This window comes from Alligator sinensis, unplaced genomic scaffold (genome assembly GCF_000455745.1).
Source record: "Alligator sinensis unplaced genomic scaffold, ASM45574v1 scaffold210_2, whole genome shotgun sequence".
NCBI classification, from domain to species: Eukaryota; Metazoa; Chordata; order Crocodylia; family Alligatoridae; genus Alligator; species Alligator sinensis.
This window is the reverse complement of record NW_005841946.1, coordinates 2,773,212-2,789,883: the sequence shown is the minus strand read 5'-3', so window position 1 is coordinate 2,789,883 and position 16,672 is coordinate 2,773,212. Positions and strand designations below refer to the sequence as shown.

The following is a 16,672-nucleotide window of genomic DNA, read 5'->3' as shown; positions in this document are numbered from 1 at the left end:
CACCCCAGGTGCAGCACCTTGCACTTGTCAGTGTTGAATCCCATCCTGTTCTCATCCGCCCACCCCTGTAACCTGTCTAGGTCCGATTGCAGCCTATTCCTCGCTTCTAGCATGCCTACTTCCCCCCACATCTTAATGTCGTCTGCAGATTTGAACAAGGTACTTTTCACCCCCTTGTCCAAGTCGCTGATGAAGATGTTGAACAGTGCAGGCCCGAGGACTGAGCCCTGGGGGACCCCGCTGCCCACATTCCTTCAGGTCGAATAAGACCCATCCACCACCACTCTCTGGGTGAGGCCCTCCAGCCAATTTGTGACCCATCTGACTGTAGGTATCAACACCACAGTCCCTTAGTTTTTTTAATGAGAATGGGATGAGAGAGTGTCGATGGCCTTCCTAAAGTCCAGAAAAAGTATGTCCACCGCGACACCTGCATCCAGGGATTTTGTGACCTGGTCGTTGAAGGCCACCAGGACAGGACCTGCCTCTAATGAACCCATGTTGGTTGCCCCTAACCATAATCTCCCTTGCTGGCCCCTTGCGGACATGTGCCAGGATAATTCTCTCAAAAAGCTTACCCAGGATCGAGGTAAGATTAACAGGCCTATAGTTTCGTGCGTCCTCCTTCCTCCCTTTTTTGAAAATGGGAACCACATTGGCCCTTTTCCAGTCCTCTGACACATCACCAGAGCACCATGAGTGCTCATAAAGCCGTGTCAGGGGTCCCGCAATGACCTCTGCTAATTCCCTCAGCACTCTGGGGTGGAGATCATTTGGACCAGCTGATTTAAATACGTCCAGTCCCTCCAGAAGTTCCCTAACTAGGTCCTCTCTGACCCTGGGCCTCGCTGTGCCTCCCCTGGGGCCTACGGGGGTCCCGGTGGGGGGGATGACCTGGTCCCTGCTCAGAAACATGTTGCAGCACAGGTGATATGCCACTCCAGTGGGGCCTCAACTCAAAGTCTAGTCTCTTATGTTTGTGCATCTACAGTGAGATCTACACTGACTACTTCTCAGAGCTACTGAAGAAATAACCTTTGCTTTTTAGGATATTGGAGCACATGGAAGTGCCTGCATTTGTGCTGAACAGGAATGCAAAAAAATAGACACAAATGGAAAATTAAGTTTGCAGTGTGACCTTTATAGTACCCTGGTTTAAATTAGATTGTGATGTAGAACACAATGATTTTTTTTTTCATTGCAATATATAATTATAAGACTTTTTTTTTCACCAAAGTACTTTTTTCTCCAGCAGTGGTGGCAAGTTTTCTACGCTGCTTCAGAACCTAGGACCCGAGAATGCAGTGACGCTGCTCGTATTTGCTGTAACGGAACATAAAATTCTCATCCATTCCTTACGCCCTTCAGTCCTTACTAGTGTGACAGAGGCATTAGTCTCCGTAAGTAGCGTTATCTCTTCTTTGTTATACCTGTAGTAAAAGAAAATAAAAAAATAAGAAAGTCAGGTAAACGCTTTAATATTACTTAGGAATCCTATTACTTAGGAGTTCAAAGTAAGGCTCATATTTTGCCATCTGCGATACCCCTGGAATCACATGAATATAGTAGAGGGTGTTGGCTTTTGCTTATCTACAGTATTTGTTTCAGCCATAATAATGCACTGAATGCAGGAACTTTGACATCCCTGAATGGCTTCAGTGGGACTATATTCTCTGCATCAACCTTCTGCTTAGAAGTTTTGTAGATGCATGTTGCGTTTTTCTTCTCTCCTCACTGACCAGGGCTGCTGCTTCACCTGAGGAACAGGACAGTTCTGTTTTTTAAGCCAAACGAGCTAAAATTTTTAAAAGACAATTTCACACATTGACAGCAACTATTATTTGGCTTTTATAATTTCAGCCACCTAAATCCTGTTCCATCTTTCATGCTAGATTATTTTCCACATATTTACAACACTTGAGCTTGTCCTTTCTCTTTGTCATGTTTCTATATATTTAAGCTACATTTATTTGTTTTTTTTTTAAGATGATATTTCCTTTCCACTGGCCATGTCCGTACATACCACTTTGCCCCTTGGCATTGGCAGATGTGTTAAGCGCACCATGTCCGTTCATAGTAGGAATTGATTCAAGATACTTTGACCTCTATGACCCTCCACCAGATGTTAGCTGTGTGGACTTAGATACCAACACCATTTCTCAGTAAGTATGCATGAGTGATTCTTCTGTACAATAGTGTTTGCTTTCATACTTCTTATGACAACACGTTATATTTTTCATTTAAGTGTCTTTACACCTTATGTTCCTGTTGTATAATAGCATCTCAACAATCTTTCTTCTGTGACGTGTCCATCAGAAACAGTAGCTCATTGGTATTTGTGCAGTGCAGCACAATGGAGGTAGAGTCCTCATTAATCACCACCATCGCTCTGTACACTTTTTTTTTTTTTTTTAAAGACTGAAAGGTTCCTGCTTGCATTGGCATGTTTGCTAGATTGATCCTGCTTGCTGCCAATCTTGCTTCTTCCACAGGGGAAAGGAGATGTTTCTCCTTTTATTAGGTAGTCTTCTCAGTAACAGACATTTTCTCTGTAAAGGTTGCGAGCAATTTTAGCCTCCTGAGACAAGGAGTTGTTGGAAAAACTAGAGAATGAAATTGACATCCTGAATTTTGAGAGTAATTATAAATCACATTAGAAATTAGAACTTTCAAGGAGGACAGTGTGTCAAATTAAAGATTTAGAGCCAGTCCATCAATAATGAGCAATGGTTCTATCCTGCCAGAGGAGTAGCAATTATGGTTTGGATGAGGGAATACCACTTTTACTAACAAATTATCTGAGTTACCAGAATCGAACAGGCAAATAGGATCTTATCCTGAAGGCTGGCCACCAGACTTCAGTTATTGCTGTTATTGTTATGGCAATGCCTAGAGGTGCCAACTAAGATTTGGGTCTAATAGTGTTAAACTCTGTAAGGGCATATACTAAGAGACAGAAACCCCTCTGAAATGCCTGCATCTTAAATACAGAAAAGAAATAAAAGGTGGGAGAAGAAATGGTTCATCCAGGCTCACAGAGCAGGCTAGTGGCTGCATCGACAGCAGAAACCAGGGCCACATGGAGGTGTTATGATTCTGTCAGGATAATTGCCACTGCCTCAGTTGAAACTAGGAGTATAAAAGCATTCATTCAGTTTTTCTTGAGAAGAAAGATTTTCTAGGCTGACAAGTAGAAGATTTCTCTTGCAAGAGAGTTTCTGGTTTGGTCCAGGAGGGGAGCAGCTGCCCACTGGTCTCCACCTGTTCCTCAAACTGGAGACTGCCCAGTCTGGGAAATTTGTTGGGGGCTTTGCCCTGCTACTCCTATACCCCAAAACCAAGAGGAGAGTGAAGGAGACCTGGTCCCAGGTCCCTTGTCTATGGGAGGGAGAAGAGTGATGGAGAAAGACTCCTGCCTGTTCCCCAGACAGGGCAGGGGAAGGTGTGAGGAGCAGGGGAGAGGGGGTGGTTTCAGGCTGAATGCCCGCGCTGCTCCCTCTCCTGGAAAGTTTTCTAGTGCTGGAAATTTCTTAAAGTGGGCTAGGAATAGGTATTCATTTCTTTGACGTTTCCACCACTAGAAACGAATGCCTGTTCATAGTCCATACCTGCCTCCCAGGCCAGGACCCTGGATCATAGTTTCCTGTTGCAGTAAGGTTACTGCACTGATTTTTTTTTTTTTTCTTTTCTTCCTTTACACATCCTTGAAAGTACAGGTGGACTCCTCAGGAATTCCACCGGTTGACTTTGGAATAAGGATATTAACATATGATTACATAATATTTAGCATGCAACTTAAGTGCACAATGCAGATATTAAACTAATCTGCCCAGCACTGTTGTAAGGGAGATGGTATTATCCCATTTTTTTTAAGATAGCATCCTAAGAAACAGAACAAGTGGTTTGCTTAAGGCTACCTGGTTAATCAGAGGAAGAGCTAGCATTTGGCCTTTTGCTCCTACCTTGAAGTACCCCATTCAGGTGATTGGAGGCTATGTGACCTAATGGGGAAAAAAAACTTCAAATGAAGAAAATAATCTGAAGTAAAGAACCAAGAAAATAGAATAAATCTCAGCTACAAATAAGTGTGTGCTATTACTATCAAAAGCTGTAAAACTATCATTGTGTATGACAGTATTGCTTCTTTTTGGCTTCTGTGTATGATAAAAATAAGGTTGATGCCATTTAGAAGAAAGGAACAAACATTTCCATTCCTACAGTACTTGTCAAAAATATACATACTTTACATGTTCAATAAAGTATGCTGGCATTAACTTCAACATTTTAAAATACGGAATGAAGCCTTCTATTTTCCTCCCAAATACATTCAGTTTCTGAATCAATTCTGCTTACTTCTAGGGTTCCTTAAAAGGCTTTCGAGTTCAAGATAGCAACAGATTCCTAAGATAGTCGGAAGCCAGCTATTGAAGAGGTTTAAGTGGTAGCAGTGCAGCTTTAAAGCCATTAGGGAACAAGACTGGCAGCCAAGATGCAGTAAGTTCTGCAGCACGAGGAGAACAGTTCAAACATAGCTTATTTCTGGCAGATTTGCCTAAAGGGAAGTATTGGTAAACAGGTTGAAACTGCAAGAATACAGATCAATTGTTCCAGTCCGTAAGTTGATGATTCTGATTCATTCTTCTGAAATCCTAATGTAAAGAATATTGGTGTTGGCCTGGCTTCATAGACTAGGGTTTTATGAAGGAAGAATTGAGGAGTGTGAGGCATTACCCACAGAATATCTCAGTGTAGATGTTTGTAGCTGGCAAGACTAGTTGGATACAAGGTATAAGGTGAATACTCTCTCTGGTGTTGAATCTGATATAGGCATTTTCAGCCAGTGGGACTCAAATAGGCTATTTAGAGAAGCATTTTGGGTTGTGCTGCAACAAATGGATCAGCGTAGCAGTTGGATAAAGCAGGAAAACTGTCTTTATATACACTAGCAATAGCATTTGTATTGGAAAAAATTAGGCCTTGTACACTGTCCTTGAACAATCCTGATATGCCCACAACTCTGTTGAAGCACTGTTCTCCTAAATACAAAATTTCAGTTAAGTGATTCAGAGTTATTCTTGCAGGCCCTACAGGACTTGTTTGCTTTGTAAAATGTTATATATAATCCTAATGTAAAATGCCCAAATTCCAGAATCTGTTAAATGTGTATATAACTCATAATTGTTTAAAGAGAAGCCTTTTCTATACCAAAACAGTATAACTGAGTTCTGTTTTGCATGGGCATCTTATAGATAGCATATTTTAAGCCATTCCCACTTCCTTTTTTTAACTTAACAAGTTGCAGTGGGGAGGTCTGTGGTGTGATCCTTTTTCCAGTAGGGTTGGAGTGTTGTTGCAGCTGTGATTGTTCAAGAAATATATAAAATGGGGGGCGGGGAAGTATCTTATAAAAATACTTGTCTTCTGTAATCCTTTTTCCATGTATTTAATGTTTGTTTGTTTTTTTATTTTTATTTTTGGATGATTTATTTTGAGGAATGTGATCTGTGGAATTATGACCACAGTTTTGCATATTTGATTTTTAAAAACCTTGATACTGATTTGCTAAAAGAAGCTGTATTAAGGCACCTCTACCTATTTCAGACTTTATACAGCTCTTGGATTGCACTTCTTGGCAGCCAGTTGGGGGTGGGCTATGATCATCAGTGGAGATTATTTAAGAGGTAGAAGAGTTGCAGAAGCATCCTTTCTTAGCCATTGCTGCCTGTGTCAGTACTTTCAGTTGCCCCTGCTTTTACTTTCTTGCTCGTTGATTCAGCTTCTTTTATAATGCTTACCTTTGTTGCAGTCTTCCTGCTGCTTCTATCAATGGCTGGCTTCAGATGCCTTTTCTTGAAGCATATGAACACTGTGTATATGTACATAAAATTATTTTTAAAAAGCAGGTGACAGACATGAGATTTTTTGCTCTTTTGTGGCTTTAAGGTCTCAAAGGCTTACTACTGCCCTCTGTTGACAAGGGGAGAGTATAACTTTTTTATCGCTCAGGGTCAGATCCAGGCAAGTGGAATTCACACCGGTTATTGCTTTATTCAGCTCATTGCTTAAGTTCTAATCATCTCCCCCTTCCTGATTTAAGTAACTACTGCTTAGGAAGTACCTTTGTGTAGCTGCTATATTTTATTGTATTTAAGCCTGTATTGTTCCGTGCAGCACAATCATTCTTAAACTCTGTTGGACAGAAACTTGATAAATATTGAACGTAAAAACTATGTGTAACACCACAGGGCTGTGGCTGCTGAAAGGACATAGCAGTCCAGCTGTGTGTTTTTGTTTTTTTTTTATCCTGGCTCATAGTCTCAGTCTTTGCATTACCTGGTTTGGGGTATTTTTTTTTAAATCTGTTGCATACCATTAGCACATAATTCAGAGGAGCAGAATACTGAGGTGTTGAAGGTCTTTTCTCAGCAAGCTTACGTAGTCTCTGCTCATAATGTGGTTGGAAGATGAAAAGCATTCACATCATTTCCTTGAGTTCTAAATGTTTCTGTTTCATAAAGGATGACTTCTCCCAGCACTAATGGAGGATGACTTGTGGAGTCATCGTCTGAATATCTGAGTAACCAGCTGGATGCCAATGTTACTGCATCTTCATACAGTAAATGTTTGCTTTTTTCCCCTCCCGTGCTCAAAAGAACATTCTCTATATAGCAGATTCTGTGTGCTTAACAATTGTTAAATAAATAACGTGCATACATGCAAAAATGTATATTCCTCTGAGTCTCACCCACTTTTGAAGCCTGTGTTCCAATAAATATTCATACTCTTCTTTTTCCCTTTCTAGAACTGGAGATAAAAAAACTGTTGCTTGGAAGATCTTACCAAAGAAACCCTGCAAAAATCTGATGAACACTTTAAATAACTTGTATCAACAGCTGGCAGAATGTGAGTAGGGGAAGTATAGAAAACAATTTGCCTCAACCATTGTGTACTGCAGCCACTGTTGACAGATTAGTAGTTTTTTGGTAGAGTACGTTCCGCCCCCCCCAAAAAAAGAAAGAAAAAAAAAAAGATCTCCTTTATGTTAAGCATCACAAAATAATTTTACAAAAAAGAGACTGTTTAAAGCAACACTTTAAAGGAACAGCTTACTGGGTTATGTGTTGGGGAAAAGTGGCTTTTTATATAAAATAAAGGCAGGGCCATTTCTCCATCCTTTTTATGTGACACTTGCAATAAAAAAGGAAGCCATGAGGATACAACAGAAGAGCAAATAGGCAGCCAAGGCTTGTAAAACCAGTCTTGGTTTGCATTCGTTGTACCTTACAGAACACACAGCTCTTCTCATATAGAGCAGAAACAACCTTGGACACTCAAGTCTATAATATTTATTGTCTTCTATCCTGTGTATAGTTTTATGCTGCATTTATGCTCCTTGTATTTTTAGGATAGGTGCCCAGGCCCTGGTGAACATTCAAAGGGTTGTCAGGACTCTTTCTGGTTGACTAGGGTGTGTGAAATGCATTGAATGCTGTGACCACTTTTTTCCTGTTACTGATGTAGCCTTGTGCTAAAGTCTGCAAGCAAAATTTATCATAACGTTCTGCGCTAAAGTTCAGGTTATTTTACTGCGGCTGTATGTCAGGCTTTTTCCCCCCGAGGCCACGGCTTAAAACAAGGTTGGGTAAAATATGGCTCATGGACCAAATGTGGCCCACAGCTGCCCCCGCAACACTGCATGGGGCCTGCCCCATCTGCTCCCACTGAGGCAGCCTGCGCCACGCTCCAGCCTGGGCCCCAACCACCATGCACAGCTTCTGGTGGGGCTGTTCATGGTCCTTGCCTCCAGCGGGAGATGTCTAGATGAAGCTTCCTTCCACACCTGTCCACCCAGAGTGGCACAGCAGGAGCAGGGGATAGGACCCACCTCTGGAAGCAAAGGGAGCAGAGCAGCACTCATCCAGCTGCAGCCGCTGTAGTAACAGCCCTATGGTGGCTTGAGCGAGCAGCGTTTTTCAGAGTGAAGGTGACAGGAATTTTAAAAGATGTAATTTTTTGTTAATGTGGCCCTGTACCCTTAAATGTTTCTAAATGATTCCTGTTTATACAACCTTAAAAATGTTACAATGGTGAGCTAAATGCACTGTAATCTAAATTAGATGTGGTGATTGAGAACAAAAAAAGATTTAGAGGTGAGCTCAGAAGAGTAAAATGAACCAAATTCACAGTTCTGAAAAATTTCATTTGGGCTTGTTTCCTTTAACTTCACTGGGCTTTGGATGGGGGGACCTTGGGTAATAGAAATACCTATGGCTCACAAGACCAAAATACAGTGGTAGAGATGACCAGTTTAAGACACAGATCAGCCCAAGAAGGAGGTGGAGTCAGTTCAAAGCAGACGCATTTGAGGGATGTTACCCTGGAAACCTTTGATCAAGGGCTTTGAAAAAAAATTGAGATCTCTAACAAGGGTGGATGCTCACTTCTCAAAACCAGGACAGTTTTTTAAGTGCTGGAATGTGAACTCGGGCTTCTAACATCCAGCATCCATTTTCATAAAATCTTGGCTATGGAAAGGTTATTGGAATTTAGTAGTGTATAATTATATGGAATTTGCCAAAAATATCATACTGCACAAATGTCAGTATACTGTATTATGTAGGAGGAATCTATTATGAAGGTTATGCGGTTTCCTAATAGTTACACTTCATTACCCTAATACAAGGGGTTTCTTAACAGTTTCTAAAATACAAATACTCTGCATGTAATATAAAATAAAGTGCGTCTCCTGTTCAATGGTCATACTCCAAATTAAATATAATGCAATCAATGGCTGCTACCCAAGGATGGTAGGACAGAGTGGTGAAACCCCAGTTCTGTTCCATACAGATGCCATTAGCACATCATATCACACTGTGGTGGACCCGGAAGAATCGGGTTCCTCCTAATGCCTCCGTGATCTCTGTTGAAAGCACATTTCATACGAGTTGGGATTCTGGCTAGGAGATTGTTTTTGCTTTTTTTCCGTCACCAAAATGCTTTTCTTCCTTTGTATTTGTGCACTGTTGTGCCTCTTACAGTTGCTATGTACATTTATATTGCTGTGGTGTATAGGAACTGTGTGTGTTGTGTATACAAGTGTGCGCGAGTAAAATTATTGGGGTCCCCTTGGAAAGGATGCCACTATAAAAGGGAAATGATGTATCCCATGTATATGATTATCATATTCATAAAAACTCATGAATGTTATCAGTTCTTGTATACATTTCAACACATTTCATAACCAGCCCTTTTATAAGGATGTCTCTGAGCTCTGTCCATACCAATTCTGTCTCTGTTTCCATAGTAACTAATGTACTGAAAAGGTGAATGTGCTTGTGTCTGCCTTTTGCATAACCCAGGGACTTGTGATTCGCATGCTGTCATCCTAAATTCATTATCAGACTTCAAGATTGAATTTAATGGCTTATGTTTAAACCAGATCTAGAACATAATGGAGCATAGTGTGGTAATAAGTAAACCCAATAGGATAAATGGGAAATTGCTGCGTTTTCTGTCAACACTGAGAGTTGTTTTTTTTAACCATTGATCTGAGAGAGCGTTTTAACACCATTGTTGTTCACAGTGCAGCAAAGACCAAGAGAAGATGCATTAATGGAGTTAGCAATGAATGACTATGATTTTAATTCCGGCAAGAAGTTGCATTTGTTAGATTTAGAAATCCAGGAGGCATTTCTGTGTTTCATGGCCTCAATATTGAAAGGTTATAGGTCATACCTAAGGCCAATAACGCAAGCACCTTCTGAGACCGCCACAGACGCAAGTTCCCTCTTTGAACTGCAAGGTAAATGGTTATAAATAATCTTGATTTTTTTTTTTCTTTTAAAATCATAAGCCAGTAACATATGCATAAATTATCTTTCTGTGAAGTGATAAATAAGAAAGTGTTGGTGTGTTGAATGATAACATTGGCAATATTATGTAATGATAGCAGGGAAAATCATATAGCACCCAAACCTTCTGGCGAAGCAGTACAGAAAAAGGAAAATGTACTTAATTGATGGTTGAATTTAACTAAGCAATAATACAAGGCACTAATTTAAAAAAAAGATAACAAATATCTTTAAAAACGAACTCTTTCTTGGTAGTGTTAAGAGTTAGGTTGTAACTATGATGGTCCAGTAGTTGTGCGAGAGGCAAGGATTTCTTGAGGAAGAATGTCTTGCATTTGAAAACTTGCCTAACTATATCCCAACTACAGAGCTAGACCCTAACAGATATCACCCTAAGAAATCCTGTTGTTAGTGGAATTTCCTATTGTTAGTAGTATTCTTTTCTATGTTTGCTTTATTTTACAGGATTCTTAAAAAGTCGAGATCGGTCACATCAAAAGTTCTATACGTTGATGACCAAAACCCAGATGTTCATTCGCTTCATTGAAGAGTGTTCTTTTGTCAGCGATAAGGATGCAAGTCTCGCATTTTTTGATGATTGCGTAGCTAAGGTAAGTGCATCTGTGGGAAGGGGAGGTGGGGTCTCCATTTAGCTTTCGCAGTTGTTCCCTTCCACTGGCACTGTACGTGATGTAACATGACTGATGTGTAGTTGTGGTCAATTTGCTGTCACTTCATTAAAACTTACTTCTATTTTTGCTTTTTTTTCCTGTTTCAATTTTGTTTTGTTCTGACCCAGACACTCTCAGGTCACTTTGCTCTTGTAGAAGCAGAAATTAGACAGTGAGACCAGATAGTGAAAAGTCTGTGTGTAATGCTTTGTGCTTGCTCGCAGGTTGAGATGGGCACAGGCACATATTTGTCTCGTGGAGATTTTAGCCTGCATTAAGAAATAAAATATTCCTAACTTAAGTTCTCCTGTTCCTCCTCCAGTTCTTTAGGACAATGCCATACTTAAATACCTCTGGGCATTCAGGTTTTATAGGGTGCCTGCTATTTTATATAGTAGTTTGGAGAGGAATATGAGTGATATACTGATACAACTAAGTTACTTCATTATTTTTAATATAGTGAACATATGACATCAGTTGATTGTTGCTTTAAGTTGAATTTTTATTGCTTCCAACTCAGTGCTCAACACTTGACTTTTTCTAATTTACACTTAACATATGTACTTAATTAGTTTCAGTACACATTCTCTACAATAAGAAAACATTTACCTGTGTCTTTATTCCTGATTCTCATAGGTTCAGTTGTACAATTCCCATAAATGGAGCCTTGTGTTGTAGTTGCTTTAAATGTAATATTATTAATGTTCTACTTCATAGCTGTGTATGAGCTGTGTGTGTTGTGTATACAAGTGTGTGTGAGTAAAATTCTTGGGGCTCCCTTAGAAAGAAAGCCACTATTAAATGCCAAGGATATTTTCAGTGTCCAGGATTCTAAAGCTAGCAAGATTAATTCCTAAAAGTTTTACAAAACTTTTAGCAAGATCTGTGGGTGGCTTTCTGTGAGCAGCATTAATTTAGTGCCATGCCTTCACACTGAATTTTACTTTATTTTCTTATTGCCAAGCTGTGTTTGTATCTGTAAAAGACACAGAGGAAGAAAAGGTATTTCTGTCGAGAACTATATTTCTGCACATGGACGGTCTGCATGAGCCTGAGTAGTTTTCCAGGCAGTGTACAGCAATATTAGTTTTTGCGAGAACATTGAAGTACTCTGTGGTATTGGAGCCCATGGAGTTGGGTGATACTCCTGTCAGGATGCTGAAACTCTCAATCAAAAGTAGTTTTATATTGAGTAAATTTTGTTGGCATGCATTCTGCTAACCAAGTGCAAGTCTGAGTGTCTGTTCTTGTGTGTAGGGTTCATGGTGCCCCAAATGGTGTATTTCTGCATTAGAGATTTTGAACAGCTAACACGTAGGTTAACTTATGATCTCGTGCACTTGTAAAAGAAGTTTCACAACGTTGGCTTGAGGCTGACTGCAAGTTGTACATCTTAGTTACTGTGTTAGTGTGTGTACCTGTTTAGGCAGATTATACTCCAAGAATACAGTTTTGTATTATTATTTGCCACTGTTGCAATGTAACATGAAAAAGTTCTTATTATTACTGTGGGAAATACAAGACCCTACTTGTCATCTTGCTAGTAGTAGTTACCTGGAACGTGCTGTTCTGGGACATTGATGTATAAGTAATACATGCTGTTGTCTAGGATTTCCTGTAAAGTAGGTCACCTGCTGTTTGCTCCACAGGAATTTAATGTTGAAGATTACTAAAATAGTTATTTGCAGGGGGGAAGGCACAGAAAATGCTAAATGAAGAATCAATACTCCAAAAACAAATACGAGAACAGGCCTGACTTATAAGGTTGGGGAAATATTTTATTGATGCATCAGACTGATGGTGTAATGTTTTAAAATTTACTTGGCAGCTTTTAATACTTTATTCAGGGTATTGTCTGAAAGGTCCGTTTAATACTTGCCAAACCAAATTCACAATAAGCAAGAATTGTACACATACATGGACCGTAACCAGATTTAATTAAAACATTTATGTAAAATAGTTTTTCAGGATCCCTCGCCATTGAGCAGGGAAAAACATTCTCTGGCTGACTTGGAAACAAAGCCTGTGCCTCATGTTAAACTATTTATAAAAGGAAAATTGCAGACAGGCAAGAATGTACTCCGGTGACTAACACTGCTGAGCAGGACTTGCTGTAATTGCAGTGCAGACTAATTGTGTCCCTAGCACTTAATAAGGTTTTTATTCAAAATGAGATTATGCTCTTTCATTTCATGGAATGATTTATGTGCCCACTGAATCCAGTGTCTAAGCTATAATTGTTATTTGTGTCTGGGAGTTTAACCCATACTTCTGAAGGAGGGATGCTTTTGTTGCAACTGGCACTGTGTAGTCAGCCTATGTAAAAAGAAGACTCAACTTGTATGAAAGAATTAGCACTGAGAGTCAAATTGGGAACTTGGTTATACTCCAGGTCTTCCAGTGCTTCTGCCTCTGGGTGACCTTACTAAACTTGTTTCCAGCCTGCAAAATGGGGATAACATTTACTGGTGTACCACGGTGGCATAAAAGTAAGCTGTGTAAAGTAGTCCAAAATAATCCTTGCAATTGTGGCTTTCATCTGAGGTTTCTCTGAACCATACCCTAGTGGGCAGCTGTAAAGAAGCAAAAAGAAAGGTATGGGAGAACATATTTCACACCAAGAATTTGCTCTTGCTTACAAACTGTTTCCCTCAGCAGAGATTTGCTTACTGGAAGGAGTAGGATCCTCATGAGAATATAAAGCTTCAAAAATGCCAAGGATCATGTGATAAGAAGCTTGACAGTTAATTTAGGCCACTCTCCTCTGTTCTTTCTGATCAGACATTTGTATTGGCTTTCTGGCCACGATTGAAAATATACTTGAAAGGACCTGGGCAGGAAAGGCAGATGTGGTTGTCTGAATACAATTGGATGATAGCGGGCAACTTTTTTATGCCTAGTTTGTTTCTTAGATTGATATGCTCTCCTCCCCAAAGGAAGCTCAGAGTGACTTGCAATAATAACCAGATCAATTATAGACAGATAAAAGTATTAAAATAAATAAATATGCAATAGAAACAAGCTCCTTAGGTAATGCCTCTCAAAATCCTGTTTGCTGAAGGCCTGCCCAAATTAAAAGGTCTTATAATGCTTCTGGAAGACGATCAGCCACCAAGTCCAGGCAAATCCCAGTTACCTTACAGAAAACCAGTTTTATGGCATGTTGAATCTCAGCCTGGTTTCAAACCGAACCAGGGGAGTGTCTCAAGCCCAAGTGTAATATTTTGCACATAGTATTTCCCCTGCCTAGCAGCAGTAGATGTTCTTTATAAATAACCCATTTTGTAGCTGAGAGCATATGGTTAAATTTTCTCATATTCTGGTTTTTCTGAAACATGCAGAAATACCTCAAACCAAGACAAATATAAATGATTTGTTTTAGTAGATCTTTGCTGAAATGTGTTACTCTAGTTTCTTTACATCTTTAGAAAAATGTAAATGATCAGGTAAAGTGTCATTTATTACTGCTTCTAAGGAGCCATATGTTCTAGCAGTTCAGCTGCTTATATTTGTTAATCCTCTCAATCTGTCTCATGCGGTATAATGCATAATTAAGAGCACCTCTCTACCAACTAAGCTATGTTTATCAATTTTAAATGCCGTGAAAAGCCTTCTGAAACAACTTGGATATATTTCTGCTGCACTAAAGAGTGAAACTATGAAGAATCAGTCTTCTGTATTTGAATCTGCTGTTGATAAACTTCAAGGAATCAGCAGCATCAGCCTATCAGTTTCATAGACCTCTAGCTCAAATATATCACAGGGTTTTAATTTTATCTCCAGTTAAGCAAAGTGGTTTTATTTCTATGGAAAAAATCCCTTTCTAATAAGCTTTTGAAAAAAACAGGTATGACAGTCAGGGATGCTCTAGTATAAACAAAGTAAATACTGGGAAACCTAATTATCCACCGTGTTGTATATTTGGAGTGGTACAACTCGAGGAATACAATTTACCCACGCAAAACATAACCAGAATTTCAATTCAGGACGACTGGTTCTTATTTCAGAGGTCGCTGGTTCTAATCCCTATTGGACCGACATTGGCCAGTCATTCCCAGCATGTGGCTGCAGTTCATTGGCCTGTGTGAAATGACTTCAGGGTAACTTATTATTGGTATGGTTGATCTGATCACAAGGTGCCCAAGTGCTCAACACAGTCTGGAAAGACTCGGCTGGTACTAAATTGTGAAGACAAGGGCTGAGTTGAGTTCCTAGTGGTCGTGGTTGCTGGTCTGTCTTCCCATCCGTTCATTCCTTAGCTCCTTTGAAGAGGTGGTCCTCCTAGGTCAGGCCTCGCGTAGCACAGGGAGTCTTACACAGCTGCTGCCCATACGGTACTTGGGTGCAGGAATGGACAACTTCAGTCTACAGAGTTGTCAGCTTAGCACTTTTAAACGGCACTGCATTCTTATTTTTTAAACATACAAGCTAAATGTATTTTGAAATTATCTTTCTAGGCAGTAGTGCAGTTTTATACACTTAAACGACCTACAAACATAAAACACCTTTGACTGCTTCTAGTCCGTGTTTATTCACGCAGTTCCTTTTTCTTTTTTTGGAGCTGTTAAGTGGAGGAAACAAGACTTTGACTGTTCCTATCACATACATCCTGCTCTTTATTTCATGGCTGTCATTCAGAAGACTTTACCTTTAAAGGTTATTTCAGAAAATACTGTAGATGGTGTCTGACAGCGACTACCCTGAAAGTACCACCGACCACTCTCAATCTCAACTGGATAATGCATCTTTGCAGTTGTTGATAGTCTAGTGCTTAAAGTGGTTGTAAGACAGTAATATTCGCTCTTCCAAAAGAGAGCAAGATCACCCTTCAAATAATTGTGATAAATGTGAAGTAACGTCACAGTTTTTGAGCTACCTGCACCAGCTGCAAAAAATTTAGTGATTTCCATGTGTTGGGAAGGAGGCAGCCTTCCTATGGTGCCAGTTCATTGACAGTAGAGAGACGTATAAAGCTGTCAGCAAAAATAGCATTTTGGGGGCAGAAAGCCAGGCTTGCTTTTGGGGGGAGACAGTGACAGAAGTTTCTCATTTGTCCAGTCAGCACTTCTTTCAAGATGGATTTTACCACCCAGATGAAGTGAAAGCCACCTTCCCCCCTGTGTCTGAGAGGCTTTGTGAATGTTAACATACGTTGGCAGTTGCTCACCTTGCAACCTGAGGAGTTAAGAGGGAACTTTCAGAGGAGCTGAGCACCAGTCGCTCCCATTTGAATTGAATGGGAGTTGGGGGTGATGAGCCATCCTTTCTTGAGCAGTGTTCATAGATAAATACATAGTTCAAAGAAAAGAACATGTTCTTTTATAGATTCATGATATGAAATACATTTACTGACTAGAAGTTGAAGATTACCCAGTTTAGATAGGTACTTAAATTCAAGTGTCCTTGAGAACAGTCTGTAAAAAAAACAATATATCCTTTTCAGAAAACTAAGGCACATCTGTATAATTGTATGCATGATGATGCGTCATGGGCAATTCTACCCTGCATTGGATTTTGTAATCTAAATAGATGCATAGAATTGAAGGTCAAAAGGGGACCTCTGGAGATCATCTAGTCCCAGGGCGGCCAACCTGGCACAGGTGGCATGGACAACCTCTGTGTATGGCATGCAATAGATCGGGGAGAGAACAGAAAACAGAGCAGCAGATTGGGCAGGGGAGGGGGATCAGAGTGGTATTCAGTGGGTGTGGGACTTGGCATCTGGAACAGCTGCCAAAAGGTTGGCCCATGCTTATCTAGTCTACCGCTCAAGGCACGGCCCTGAACCAGCCAGGAGGGAGATGAGGAATCTTCTCTAGTTAGGTGCACCACTGGTCCATGGGCAAGTTGAGGGCATAGGCCATAGCTTTAGTCTCTCAGTGGCTTGTGTCAAAGATATTAATTTAATTTAAATGTTAGTTTTGGACTAATACAACTGTTCCAGGTGAAACATGATAACAGGGGAGCTGGCTTTAATAACCATCTGCAGTTATGCAGCTTCCAACACAACTGCTTCTGGGGCTTACAAAGGATTCAGACTGTATTACTCAGGAAATCTGAGCACTTAGTAAAGAGTCTCTTTTTTTCTCCTCTCCTCTCCCTGGAGGAATAACTGCACTCTCTTGTGTTTCTATGGCTCAAAGAATGGAA

The 16,672-nt window shown here is 40.1% G+C and overlaps 1 protein-coding gene across 1 annotated transcript in view; it reads left to right on the top strand.

The window, feature by feature from the left end:
* The window catches only part of DENND4A (DENN domain containing 4A), an 86,328-nt gene that overhangs the window by 35,366 nt on the left and 34,290 nt on the right, over positions 1-16,672 (top strand). The window contains exons 9-13 of the mRNA XM_014518245.2: positions 1,256-1,400; positions 1,987-2,162; positions 6,803-6,903; positions 9,584-9,802; positions 10,317-10,462. Of these exons, the coding sequence (XP_014373731.1) occupies positions 1,256-1,400; positions 1,987-2,162; positions 6,803-6,903; positions 9,584-9,802; positions 10,317-10,462 (787 nt within the window). The remainder of the gene's footprint in view (positions 1-1,255; positions 1,401-1,986; positions 2,163-6,802; positions 6,904-9,583; positions 9,803-10,316; positions 10,463-16,672) is intronic.